At 37.2% G+C, this 13,908-nt stretch overlaps 1 protein-coding gene across 9 annotated transcripts in view; it reads left to right on the top strand.

Moving 5' to 3' along the window:
* KDM6A (lysine (K)-specific demethylase 6A) overlaps positions 1-13,908 on the top strand; it is a 298,541-nt gene that overhangs the window by 215,671 nt on the left and 68,962 nt on the right. For 2 of the 9 annotated variants that reach the window (XM_006864247.1, XM_006864245.1), the window contains exons 13-16: positions 468-602; positions 1,781-1,876; positions 2,798-2,899; positions 3,573-3,968. In XM_006864247.1, the coding sequence (XP_006864309.1) occupies positions 468-602; positions 1,781-1,876; positions 2,798-2,899; positions 3,573-3,968 (729 nt within the window). Of the gene's footprint in view, positions 1-467; positions 603-1,052; positions 1,209-1,780; positions 1,877-2,797; positions 2,900-3,572; positions 3,969-13,908 lie in introns of all 9 variants that reach the window. The other 7 variants (XM_006864249.1, XM_006864251.1, XM_006864243.1 and 4 more) reach the window with 6 other exon arrangements.

The following is a 13,908-nucleotide window of genomic DNA, read 5'->3' as shown; positions in this document are numbered from 1 at the left end:
TTGATGTCTATAATTTGTTTCCATATTTTGTAAGCATACCATAGCTTGTAATATTCTTTTTCTTTTCATTTTACTTAAGATATGCCAAATTTAAAAGATGCTCTTTTGCACATTTACTCTGTTGATGCATATTAATTTACATATTTTTTTCTATGTACTGTCTACATTTTTAAGTTGTCATAGCATTTTAGAAAAAAGAACACAAACACTGTCTTTCACTCTTGCTTGAAGTTTCATGAGGAGAAGACAGCTATGAGACTCTGAAAACAGAGCTCAAATTTGTTCTGATTCTCACAAAGGTTTATGTTCTGGTTACCCTTTTTATACTTAGTGTCTTTCTAAAACCCCAAATTTAGACTCTCTTATCTTTTAAAAGCAATTAGCTATAGCATTTAGGAAGATTTAGTGGACTTGCTCTTACTCAAATAGGCTTGTGTTAAATTTGCTTTTTACATAATTTTTCCTAGGCTCAGTTGTGTAACCTTCCACAAGGTAGTCTACAGAATAAAACTAAATTACTTCCTAGTATTGAGGAGGCATGGAGCCTACCAATCCCCGCAGAGCTTACCTCCAGGCAGGGTGCCATGAACACAGCACAGCAGGTGAGAAGTTGGGTTATGTTCTGCAGGTGCCCAGCTTTAAGGGTTCTTTTCGATCTGTAGTGGTCAAGCTTATTTTACTAAGCCCAAGAGGCTTTTATTAATGAAAAGCCTTTTGATGTGATTGCAAAGGGATTCTAGATCAAAATAAAACTCCCTCCGATATGGGAAGAAATTTTGGGGTACCAACTTAGAACCTTTGTGGATTTTCATGATTTTGGAAGAGATTTCTTTAAAATAAAATGCTTCAGTGGCTTAATTTTGAAAGCAACTTTTTCAAAGGAAGGTACACATTCCTCCATTGATGATTCATTTGATTTTGATTTTTAGTAGTTGCAATCAGCAATGTCCACATAGTTTTTGAAAGTATGCAGCTTGTAAAGTTTTATGATTTGAAGGAATGAATTAAGAATATATAGAACCCTATTTTTGTCTTCCTTCTGTGATTCTTAGGCATGTAAACCTCATCATCCAAATACTGAACCTGTATTAGGCCTCAGTCAAACACCAATTTCACAGCAATCCTTGCCACTACACATGATTCCTTCTAGCCAAGTAGATGACCTGTCCAGTCCTGCCAAGAGGAAAAGAACATCTAGTCCAACAAAGGTATATATTTTAGAGAAATAGAGCATTCCAATCAAAAACCAAGCTTCAACTGCCCTGAAATTGTGCAGTTTGAACATCTCCTATCCTTTTATTTAAATCTGTGGACATCAAAGAGTGAAAGGTTTGAGTTTTTCCATCCCAGACTCTTAGCATCATATTAAATATAAAAGGTGGAGGTAAATTTGCATTCATCAAAATCATTTTATTCATCTCCCTGCTGTTAAGATTTCAGTACACTTTTCATTATCACTTTCTCCTGACATTAAAATAAATTGAATGTTGAAACTAGTGGACAGTATGATTTTTAGGTTAGCCATTTGGGCCACAGCTTAGGGGTGGGCCTTTTTGGGTGGCTTATTACAATTTCAGTACATTTTTTATTTATAATTTTCTGAGTTTAATATGCATGTTAAATTATTTTAAATTACTTTTTAAAGCAATTTAATGTTAAAACATTCATTTTATATATAAATATTCTAATTCATAGTCATTTGACCTCAATTGGTCATTATTGTTAATCTCTTATGAACTTTAACCAAATATTCTTTAATTTTCTTATCAATTTTCCTCAGAATACTTCTGATAATTGGAGTAGTGGCCATGCTGTGTCACATCCTCCAGTACAGCAACAAGCTCATTCATGGTGTTTGACACCACAGAAATTGCAGGTATGTATGATAATATGCTTTTAACAGATTGTTTATTCTATTAAAAAGGAGCAGAGGTAAATTTTTAACTTTCTTGAGTATTTGTCTTTGAAGCTGAATGGCAGTAAATCAGTTAATATCCACATAAGTAAAATGAGCCCACATTTATCAGAGCAAGAAAAATTCATTTTTGTTTTTTACTTTTTTAAAGAGTTAATACATTCACATGGTTCAAAATGTAAAGTATGAACTTTGGGTAAATAGGGTGTAGTCTCCTTCCAACTCCTGCCCCTACCCATTCAATGTTCTTCCTAACAGACAGCCAGTGCTATTAGTTTCTTAAGTACCTTTTGAGAGACCTGTTGTGTATGTGTAAGCAAATATGCACCATACTTCTTTCAATTATTTTCCTGTTTTACACACAAGTGGTAGAATGCTATATTTACTGTTAACAATTCATCTTACATACCTTTTCATATCAGTATATACAGAACTTCCTTGTTCTTTTATAGCTATATCATATTTCTTTACATAGGCGCTGTGTTTTCATTTAACCAATTTCTTAATTTTGGACTTTCAGGTTGTTTTCAAAGTGTGCTGCTTTGAGCATGCTTTTCATGATGCATTTTTAAGCTTTAAGGCTTTCTATGTGAAAAATAGTTTTTTTTGTTTTTTTTTTAATTAATGAGTAAAATTTTATGCCCATTTTATCTCAAAGATCGCGTTGCAGTAAACTTCTTCAGATGTATGTTTAGTTCTTTCTTGCTTTCCTCAGAATCGTTAAAGGACTTCTTCTTGGAGCTGATTACTCTAGGTCAGGAATTCGTGTTTTTGACCAGACAGAGGTTCCTTATCCAGCTGCATCAGGAAAAGGTTGCTTGGAGTCGAGAGCTTGTTTCTTAGCTGTGTCTTTGACTATATTCTCCATTTTTCTTCTTCTAGCACTTGGAACAGCTTCATTCAAATAGAAAAAATTTCATTCCAGCTCAGAAACTGATGCTGGAACAGCTGGAAAGTCAGTTTGTCTTTATGCAGCAACACCATGTGTATATATAGCTTTTTTTCCCCCTAAAATTTGTTAGCAATTTGAATATTTTATTTATTAAGTGGCACATCATTTTAGAGTATATTCCTGTCCACTTTTGCTTTCTACCTTTATTTGGTGGAATTTAATAATTTATGATTCTTAAAATACTAGTAATGGACAGAAAGTTAAAAAAAAAAAAAAAAAAAACACTGTAAATTTGATTTTGAACATCACACTTGGTATTTTATTATTGCATACTATTCCACATGTACTCTAAGGTTTTATTTGCATTATTTAATACTTAACAAGCTATTCTAAACCAAGGCAAGGTTTCTGTTGTTTGTTTTAATTTGGAGGCTCTGGCATAAGTGTAATAATGAAATTGAAATCCCATTTTTTGATGGGATAAAGACCTATAACATCCTGATTTTTTTTTTTTTCATTATTTTCAGCTACTTCATTATTATTAAAATGGTATTTCTTTAAACTGTCAAACAGATTTCTGCTTTTCCCTAGAAGCTTATCTAAAAATGAACAGACACAATTATCTTATTTTTATGTGTGTAGTTTCCAACCTAGAGAAATTAAATGTTAGGCTAAAATCAGAGATTCCCTGATTCTACATTCTATTCTGATTCTCTTTCCTATCGACCACATAAGCAGCATTTACTTTTCGTTTGTTTTCTGTAGATGAGACAAACAGGAGTTGCACAGGTACGATCTACTGGAATTCCTAATGGGCCAACAACTGACTCATCACTGCCTATAAACTCTGTCTCTGGCCAGCAGCCTCAGCTTGCTCTGACCAGAGTGCCTAGTGTCTCTCAACCTGGAATCCGCCCTGCTTGCCCTGGGCAACCTTTGGCCAATGGACCCTTTTCTGCAGGCCACATTCCCTGTAACACATCCAGAACACTGGGGAGTACAGACACTATTTTGATAGGCAATAATCACATAACAGGAAGTGGAAGTAATGGAAACGTGCCTTACCTGCAGCGAAACGCACTCACTCTACCTCATAACCGCACAAACCTGACCAGCAGCGCAGAGGAGCCGTGGAAAAACCAACTATCTAACTCCACTCAGGTAATAGAAAGACTAGTTGCCTTATTGGCTTTTTCCATTATGTTGTTGTTGTTGCTGCTAAGTGCCATTGAGTCAGTTCCGACTCATAGTGACCCTGTATAGAGTTTCTGAGGAACGACTAGTGGGTTTAAACTGCTGACCTTGTGAGTAGCAGTACAGTGCTTATTCTACATGCCACTTCAGGACTCCTTTCCCATTATAATTTGTCTTAATTTTGTCTGGGCATTTTGAGAGAAGAAGAAATAAAAGTTTGAGGAATCGTTTGTTTTTATAAGAATTTTATGCATACTGCAAACTGTTGCTACATTGTGATTCAATATATTTGTATGTATATATGGGTATACATGCATACACATGAGGAGGGGCTTTAAAAAAATTCATGTAAAAATTCATTTTCTTTTAATTCTATTTTCCATGAACTTTCTGAAGTTCCCTCATGAAAGAGAAAGAGTGTTTGTATGTATGTGTGTGTACAATAGTGTTGTTTCCTTTTCCTCTGTAAAATTTACACAGAGAAAGAGAAAATTTTGAAAAATCTGTAAAGGAAGAAGAAAATAAATTGTAACATTCTCAATGCCCCTTTATAAAAGTGTCATCATAAGCACAATTATGTAATGTTACTTAATTTCTGCCTATTTAAGGTCAGGTATTTAATAACAACAACAAGATCAGATATTAATTTTGTTGTTGTTAAAGTGCTGTTGAGTAGATTCCAACTCCTAAGGAACTGGTACAGAGTTTCCAAAGAATAGATTGTAGATTTAAACTGTCAACTTTGTGATTAGTAGTCCAGTTCTTATCCTACAACCACACCAAGACTAAGTTCTAGTTATTCACTCAAGTAGAAACAAAAGACCATTTGTTAAAAGGTACCATAAATTACTACAAAGTATAACTTCAGTGGAAAAATACTAGAAGGGCCTAACCAAGATGTTCGAGTTACCAGAAACTAGAGAATTTGGAGAGGGAGAAAGCCAGTAAATTGTTTATTGAGTACAGAATGACGGTGAAAGGGTGAAAAAAGAAGCTTAAGGAGGTAAGAAAGAGCCTAATTTGTTTTGAAGGCAATTAGAACCACTAAAAATTTTGAAAAACAGGATTGGCTTTTATAAACATTGTTGATATGTTCCATGGAGTCGGTTCCAACTCATAGCGACCCTGTACAGGTTTCCAAGGCTGTAAATCTTTACAGGAGCAGAAAGCCTCATCTTTTTCCTGCTGGTAGTTTTAAACTGCTGACCCTGCGGTTCATAGCCCGATTCGTAACCACTACCCTACCGGAGCTCCTTTTATGAACATTGTTGTTGTTGTTGTTGTTAAGTGCCATCGAGTCGGTTCCGAAAAAATTACATGCCATATTAAATTCAGTTGTTACACTGTTTTTAGACATTTAACATCTAAGCTAATTATTCTTCTGTGAATATGTGCGTACTTTTGTTTAGATTTTGAAAACTTTTTTTTTTTTTTTAATGTATTATTTCCATGGGGTGGATATTCAGAAGTGGAGATGAATGGTCAAAAAAGTAAACATTTTTAAAAGTTCTCAGAAAATATTCCCAAATCATTTTTATTGGTCTGTTGTAAAAATATTTGACTTATTGCTGGTTCGCATTGAATCATGGGTAAAATAGGTAAGTTCTATTTCTAAGACTTAAATTACTCTTTAAATACTAGCTTTGGTGAGATCATCATCATATCTAAATAGTTTATTCATTCTTAAAGAAAGACTGAGCGCCCACTATTCAAAGAGACTTCAAAAAGTTCTTGGAAAAAGTCCACTACTTCTTAATTCTGTTTGTCCATGAAGTTTTTTTCAAACTTGTTTACATGTCCTATTAGAGGCTCTGGGGGTATATTAGCATAAAAAATGTTCTTACTTGGTATAAGTAAGCAGATAATTAGCATATAAGCAATATTTATAGATTTTGATGATGTGGTTAGTGCTGTGGAATAAAGGGCATTACAAAAGGAAAGTTGTACTAATATGAAGATGGAAACAGAGTAGCTAACCTTGATCAGTCATGTATTTTATTGTAAAAACATCAGATTTTACTGTGAATTAAATGGAAAATTATAGGTGGGTTATTAATGGACGAATGGCATAGTTTTTCATTTAGTCCTTTCTGGTATTCTCTTGATAGACTGTTAGGTGGCAACGGTGTAAATGGAATGATCTGGAGATTATTGCTGTAATCTAGGTTCAGAGATGGTAGAGGCTAGACCCAGAGTGGCAGCTGTAGAACTGGTCAGCTTCTGGGTATATTTTGAAAGTAGAACTAACAAGGGAGTTCTGGTGTGGTGCTGTAGGATAAGCACTGGGCTGCTAACTGCAAGGTCAGTGGTTCCTTAGAAACTATACAGGGTCGCTATGAGTTAGAACCAACTGGACAACACTTAACACAGCAGAATTAACAGGATTAACTGAAAGGATTGCACTGTAAGAAAGAAGAGTGAAAGCTAACCAGGCCAACTGGAAACACCAATAAGACCAGATGATACTACCAAGGGGTGAGAATAGAGAAAACAAGCAAACTGAGGACTGACTTTTGAGGCATTCCATGTAATAGGTTGGAAAATTGAAGAATTTGCAAAGAAGATTAGAAGAGGAGCGCCCTGAGAGGTAGGAGGACATTCAGGAGACTGTGAGTGATGTCCTGGAAGCCAATTGAAGAGAGTCTGTCAAGAAGGGTGTGATCAAAGTATGTATCAAATGCTGATAATCAAGTAAGGTGAGGACTGGGAATTGACCATCTGAGACATTTGGTGACATTGCAGTTAAAAGCAGTTTTTTTCCTTTTAAAAAGGACTGTTTAATGAAAAAACGAAGACTGCATGACAGACTGTATGAGATATTTACTACCGTACCCTTTATAGAAAATAATTACTGACCTTTGAATAAATGCAATTTCAGTGGATTGGTAGGAACAAATGTCTAATTAATTGCAGTTTCCTTCAGGATAAAATGAGAAGAGAGAACTTGGAAGCACACTGCTTAATTCCATTGGGTGCCATTCCCATAGACCATGATATAAGTGGAAAGGAGAGAACAAGATGGTAGCTGAAGAGCAAATGTAATTAATAGTGGTTTTTTTTTGTTTGTTTGTTTTTTGTTTTTAATTTGATAATGGTGGTATAAATAACAGTGGAAGTTAATGGAAAGATTGAGTAAAGGGGGATCCATTTACACAGGAGAAAGGAGTGCAATGCTAGAGTAGTAGGTAAGAGAGGATGAGATTTTTGTGCTTCAGTGTCTTTGAATATGAAAGCATTGTTGAAAGGATAATGGAAGATTTTTGTTGCAGTACCAATTACATTGTTAAAGTTTCAATTTGTAGTTAATAGTGAGAGCCTTTGTTATGATTGTAAAGTATGGTATCTATTATTTTCTTCTTTATCACATCTAATTCCCTGGCTCCCTTAATTGCTGACATTTTCAGTAAATACTCTTGTAATTTCAGTTTGGAAATTTGCTGTCCATGTAAAACATAATTCTAGCAAAAGAACCCTCAGTTTACAGGCCACAAGGTCTCTGTATTATAATGAAATGTGAAAAGACTTGTAGTTAGAAAACCAAAAGTGAAGAACACACTAGGGATTTCTCAAGCTGAAAAAACTGAAGAAAAAATTCAAGCCTCAAGTTGAAATATTGAGGACTTCCATGGACAAAATAATTGAAATATGCAGGAAGCATCTAAGAAGATGGAAAGGATACAAAGAGTCACTATACCAAAAAGAATTGGTTGATGTTGAACCATTTCATTAGGTAGCATATGATTAAGAACCGATGGTCTTGAAAGAAGTTCAAGCATTGACTAAAGGGCAGACATGTTAACTGGAGTGACAGAGAAGACAGTATACAATGAGGGAGGTTGACAGAAGAATGATGAAGGCAGGGAGAAGACACAGGGAGGAATGCAAGAGTTAAAAGGAGTAAGGTAAATACAGTTATATAAACAATCTGCAATAGCAGTGATCTACAGGTAGATACATGAATAGATACAGGCTAAATGGGTGTGGGAAGGAGAGTGAGAGTATACCCACAAATATATAAAGATTTGACAGGTTATTTATACATGGGCATTTATTTTTGCTGCAAACATTACATGAATTTGGTGGTGCATACAGGGGGCAAAATTGTAAAAATTTCATAGACATTACCAAACACCTTGAGGGAATGATGTGTTGGGCTTGTGGGGTTCAGAACCATAGTCTCGCAGGACATTGTGGTCAGTTGGCATAACATAGTGGTAGTAAAGGGAGAAGTCCAAGATGCTCTGAAGGCAATAGTGGAAAACAAGACTCCAGGAATTGAAGGAATGCCAGTTGAGGTGTTTGAAAAATTTATTGTATCTCTGGAAGCACTCACTCATGTATGCCAAGAAATTTTAGAAGATAGTTACATCGCCACCCGACTAGAAAATATCCATATTTGTTCGCATTCCAAAGAAAGGTGATCCAACAATGCAGAAATTATTGAACAGTGTCACATGTGAGTAAAATTTTGCTGAAGATTATTTAAAAATGGTTGCAGATGTACATTAACAGGAAACTACCAGAAATTCAAGCCGGATTCAGGGGTGGAATGAGTGATGTCAGATCGATCTTGGTTGAAAACAGAATACCAGAAATATGTTTACCTGTGTTTTATTGACTTTGCAAAGGCATTAGACTGGATCATAACAAATTGTGAATAATGTTGCAAAGAATGGGAATTCCAAAACACATAATTGTGCTCATGTGGAACTTGTACATAGACTTTCGAATACAGAAAAGAAATTCTGCATGCTTTAAAATCAGGAAAGGTGTGCATCAGGGTTGTATCCTTCTATCATACTTATTCAATCTATATGGTGAGTAAATAATCCAAGAAACTGGACTAGGGAAGGCTTGGAGGTGGGAGGTTTATTAATAATCTGCGATATGCATGACAAAACTTTGCTTGCTAAAAGTGAAGAGACCTTCAAGTAGTTACTGATGAAGATCAGTATGGATTAAACCTCAACATGATGGAACCAAAAATCCTTACAACTTGACCAATAAACAACATCATGATAAACAGAGAAAAGATTCAAGGTATCAATTATTTCATTTTATTTGGATCCACAGTCAACATCCCTGGAAGCAGCAGTCAAGAAATAAAATAAGTAACATGTTGCATTGGGCATATCTGCTGCAAAAACCTCCTTAAAGTGTTAAAAGAGCGTAGATTTCACTTGGAGTACTAAGTTGGGCTTGACTCAAGCTTTGGTATCTTAATTATCTCATATGCATGTGAAATCTGGTGAATAAATAAGACTGAAGAAGAAAGTTTGCCTTTGAACTGTGGTATTGGTGAAGAATATTGACTATACCTTGGACTGCCAGAAGAACAAACAAATCTGTCTTGGAAGAAATACAGCTAGAATACTCCTTTAAATCAAGGAATAATACAAGACTTTGTCTCATGTACTTTGGACATATTATCAGTTACATTTCTCTGGAGAAGGACATCATGCTTGGAAAAGTAGAGAGGGGAAAAAGAGGAAGACCTTCAAGGAGATGGATTGACAGTGGCTGCAACAATGAACTCAACAGAGCAAAGATTGTAAGGTTGGCACAAGACCCAGGTAGTGTTTCTGTTGTACATAGGATCGCTGTAAGGCAGATCTGACTGGAACTTAACAACAATAAGCCTCTGTGCAAGACTGAATGTTCAGTGGTAGTTGTTTCTGACTCATAGTCGTTTCTGACTCATAGTGACCCTGTATAGGGTTTTCGAGGAGCGGCTGTTAAGCTTGAACCACCGACCTTGTTGTTTCAGGGCACAAGTGGAAACGGAGAGGTTTTTTATGTGGTGCTTGAGCCATGATTATTTAGCCTTGAGCGCATCTCTTTTACCACTTGATCTATTATAAGTAGAACCAGCCTTTCAGCTTCTCTATACTTCTCATCCTAGCAAAATTTCAGGAAATGGCTCACAATTTCTAGGGATAGGAGAGTCTCAAGAGCAGGCCAGGTAAATCAAGATCGGTGGACAGCTCCAGAAGGCAGGAATCCCAAGTCAAGGCAGAGAGCAGGAACTCAGTACTGGAACGGGGGCGGCAGCAGGGCGACAGTCGACCAAGGTTTGGGCAAGCAAGCTGCAGAACTGGTAGTGTGGAACACACAAGATGGAGTGACTGGAAAAGGTGTACAGGGTCCTCCGGTGGGCATCCAATTTTCCAGGTACACTAAGTGGGCAGGTCCAGCAGGCAGATGTGCAATAGAACAGGTCACTAGCTCAGGTTCAAAGAGCCGGCGGAGGTTGTAGGACAACTGAGATGAGGTTTCCCACCCCTGATTCGAGGAACAAAACCAGTGACATGTAGGTTGTTGTAAAGTGCCATCAAGACATGTAGGTAGGTAGGTAGGTAGACAGGGATATAGGTAAATAAGATTGATTAGATTGAGTTATCAAGATATTGCTCATGCAATTGTGGAGGCTTGTGAGTCCTAAATCTGTGGGCTGCTGCTGCCTCGTGCCCCAAGAACCAAAGGGGTGACATGTTGGATGCAGGATGGAGAGAAGGTGCATTTCTTGGTGGTGTGTGCCACTGAGTCGGGTCCAACTCACAGCGACCCTCTAGAAGGGTGTCTGAGGCTGTAAATCTTTATGGGGGCAGAAATCCTCATCTTTCTCTCGCTGAATGGCTGGTAGTTCTGAACTGCTGATATGTATGTGTGTGTGTATGTATGTATATATATATACACAGACGTGTATATGTACAGGCATATTCAATACAGGATGGAGAGAAGGTGCACTTCTCCAGAATATATATATGTATGGATACAAGTCACACCCCTAAGGAAACTTCTGTTTCAAATGATGGCTCACATCAGATCACAAAATGGAGGATGATGACACAATACCTGTCAAATCACTGAGAATTCTGCCATAGCCAAGTTGACGCATTACCTTAACCATCACACTACATGATCACTACAACTGGGGCGCTTCTACCTCTGGGTTTTTTTGTTGTTAATTGTTTTTGATTGCCTTTGAGTCTATTCGAACTTAATGGTGATCCCATGTGTATTAGAGTAGAACTGTACTTTATAGTGTTTTCAGTGTCTGGTTTTCTTTAGTAGATCACCAGGCTTTTCTTTTCAGGTTTCTCTGAGTGGGCTCAGACCTCCAGCCATTCGTTTTGCAGCCCAGCACATCAATTGCCACATTCACCACAGACTGTAATTATAAAAGAGCCTTTCTTAATGCTGGCGTACACAAACCTTTTTTTTTTTTTTTTTTCAGTTGTAATAAAAATTCGCTAACAAATAGGGTGAGACAAAAATTATCCATTACCTGACTGTAGAATTTATTTTATTTTAATCAGTTTTTAGAAAAGACAATCATTTTTCCACACAGTCTTCTTGATTTTCAATGCACTTTGTCCACCTGTCAACAAGCTTTTATATTCTCTGGGAGCCATGAATGCACCATTGTCTTCACTTCATCAGAAGTGAATCTTCGTACTTGAAGGGCTCCATTCAGGCACCAAATAAGTGAAAGTCCCATGGAGCAAGATCCAGGATTATAGGGAGGTTGCTTTAACACCTCAAAAGGGAGTTTTTGCAGTGTCAACAGTATGGGCAGAGGTGTGGCGATATGCATTGTCACAATGCCCTTGGGTAGCAGTCCTTTGCATTTAATCCCAAGTTTAGGCTTCAGTTCTTCAGTGAGCATCTCACTATAATGAGCACTGTTGATTGTTAAACCTTTTTCCCTCTAGTGTTCCCCTACTGGCCCTTAAGAATCCCAGAAAACTGTAAGTGTCAATTTTCTAGCTGATGGTTGACTTTTGAACTTTTTCTTGGTCAGTGATTGAGGATGTTTCCATTCCATACTTTGTCATTTATGCTCAGACTCCTAGTGATGAATCCATGTTTCGTCACCAGTAAGGATTTTTTTAAAGTAACTTCTACCTTCCATTGAGTATCAGTCTAAATTTTGTTTGCAGATGTCATCCAAACACTTCTGTTTATGTTCTTTCATGAGTTATTTTGGTACTCATCTTGCACAAAATTTCAAAATCCAAGTCTGTAGTGGATTATTTCATAGAGCCATGGCTGATTTTCAAATGATTTTCCACTTAATCCACTGTCACTTTGTCGATTCGATGGAATCATTTCATATGCATGCTCAGTGTTTCCCATCAGCCGTGGATGGGCATTTTAATATTACTAGAGTGTAGATAATATCTGACTCACCCTTGTAGATTTGTATGGTATAACCACCTTTTAGCTTTTGGTGTGTGTGTGGGGGCGGATTATAAATCTGTTTTAATTTGCATTGCAGTTTTGAAAGAGTTTACTTTAGTACTTGTTTTTGATTAAAAAGGCATCACTTAAGATATGAAAGTAAATATATATGAATTATTGACGATTACTTGGCGTGGTGCTCTAGTATAAGCATTAAGCTGCTAATTGCAAGGTTGGTGGTTCAAACCACCATCCGCTCCTTAGAACCCCTATATAGGGTCGCTATGAATCAGAACCAACTTGGCGGCACTTAACAACAACAACTGAGTAAGTTGTTGAAAACCAGACACTGATTAAAGTACCTTGACTTGCAGATAGAGAAGTAATAAAATGGTTCCTTTTAGCGTAGTGGTTACGAATTGGGCTGCGAACCTTAAGGTCAGCGGTTCGAAACTACCAGCCGCTCCGCGGGAGAAAGATGAGGCTTTCTACTCCCGTAAGGATTTACACCCTCGGAAACCCTGTACAGGGTCGCTATGGGTCGGACCCGACTCGATGGCACTTAACAACAACAACAACAAATTATAATAAAGGGAGTCCTGGTGTGGCGCTGTGGTTTAATGCACTGGACTATAAAGTCAGTTTTAACTGCAACTTCAGTGGTTCAAGCTCACCAGTTGTTCCTTGGAAACCTCATACAGGGTCGCTATGGGTTGGAACTGACTTGACGGCACTTAGCAACAACAAAATTATAATTGGGAGAGTCCTGGTGTGGTGCTGCATGTTAATGCGCTGGACTGCAAAGTCAGTTTGAACTGCAAGGTTAAAGCTCACCCTCTGCTTCTGGGAAACCCTATACAGGGTCGCTGTGAGTCAGAACCAACTTGATGACACTTAACAGCAACATTGTAATAAGGAGTCTTGGTGTGGCGCTACAGGATAATACACTGAACTGAAAGGTCAGTTTGAACCACAAGATCAGTGGTTCAAATTCACCAGCTGCTCCTCGGAAACCCTATACAAGGTCGCTGAGTTGGAACACTGATGACACTAAACAGCAACAACATTTTAATAAGGAATCCTGGTATGGCATTGTAGGATAAGCACTGGACTACTAACCACTAGGTGTATGGTTCAAATCCAAAAGTCGCTCCTCAGAAACCTTATACACAGGGTCACTGTGAGTTGTTACCAACTAGGAGGATATTTAATTGATACGTTTATAATGTTGTTAAGTGCTGTGGATTAAATATACATTTTATTTTTTAATTTTTCATATAATTTACGTAGTAGCTTCTAGTTACTATGATTGAACTTTTAGTTGCTTAATAACTTAAAACTAAATTGCATTCTTTTGCATGCTCATTGCTGTATATCAACTGTTAATTTATCTAAGAAGCTCTGGTAGCATAGTGGCTACAAGTCGGGCTGCTAACCTCAAGGTCAGCAGTTCAAAACTACCAGCTGTTCCACAGGAGAAAGATGAGGCTTTCTGCTCCTTTAAAGATTTACAGCCTCGGAAACCCTATACAGGGTCACTATGAGTCGGAACCGACTCCACGGCACATAACAGCCACCATTAATATATCTACTTTTTAAGCAAAGAAGTTTCTTGAATATAAACTTATCATTAGTTTAAGATTTTCAGCTTTAGAAATTGATTTTAGGCATGCTAGCTTGAATTTTTTTTGGGGGGGAGGTGAGTCCTTGTGTGGTGCTGCAG

The sequence above is a fragment of the Chrysochloris asiatica genome, unplaced genomic scaffold (genome assembly GCF_000296735.1).
Source record: "Chrysochloris asiatica unplaced genomic scaffold, ChrAsi1.0 scaffold00062, whole genome shotgun sequence".
NCBI classification, from domain to species: domain Eukaryota; kingdom Metazoa; phylum Chordata; class Mammalia; order Afrosoricida; family Chrysochloridae; genus Chrysochloris; species Chrysochloris asiatica.
Note: the sequence above shows the minus strand (reverse complement) of the source record. Positions and strands in the feature narration are given on the sequence as shown.